General features: G+C 51.7%; 1 protein-coding gene across 1 annotated transcript in view; it reads right to left on the reverse strand.

Moving 5' to 3' along the window:
• Nucleotides 1-402, reverse strand: part of RPTN (repetin) — a 34,133-nt gene that overhangs the window by 30,140 nt on the left and 3,591 nt on the right. Inside the window, exon 5 of the mRNA XM_008577296.1 lies at nucleotides 78-283. Within this exon, the coding sequence (XP_008575518.1) occupies nucleotides 78-283 (206 nt within the window). The remainder of the gene's footprint in view (nucleotides 1-77; nucleotides 284-402) is intronic.

Raw genomic sequence — 402 nt, forward strand, 5'->3', positions numbered from 1 at the left:
CATTCATGTGGAAATTTTCTCTGTTAAGATAGTTTCCCTGGGTTCCTTGGGATTGTTGATCTTGGAACCCTTGATACCTCTCTTTCTTCTCATGGGTTTGCCTGTCCTGTTGTGCCTGGTGGTTCTGCTCATAGTCGTGGGTTTGCCTGTCTTGTCTCTGGCGGTTCTGCTCATGGTCGTGGGTTTGCCTGTCTTGTCTCTGGTGGTTCTGCTCATGGTCGTGGGTTTGCCTGTCTTGTCTCTGGCGGTTCTGCTCGTAGTCGTGGGTTTGCCTGTCTTGTCTCTGGCGGTTCTGCTCATAGTCGTGGGTTTGTCTGTCTTGTCTCTGGCGGTTCTGCTCGTAGTCGTGGGTTTGTCTGTCTTGTCTCTGGTGGTTCTGCTCGTAGTCGTGGGTTTGCCTGT

Source organism: Galeopterus variegatus, unplaced genomic scaffold (genome assembly GCF_000696425.1).
Source record: "Galeopterus variegatus unplaced genomic scaffold, G_variegatus-3.0.2 Scaffold1480, whole genome shotgun sequence".
In the NCBI taxonomy this organism is placed as follows: Eukaryota; Metazoa; Chordata; class Mammalia; order Dermoptera; family Cynocephalidae; genus Galeopterus; species Galeopterus variegatus.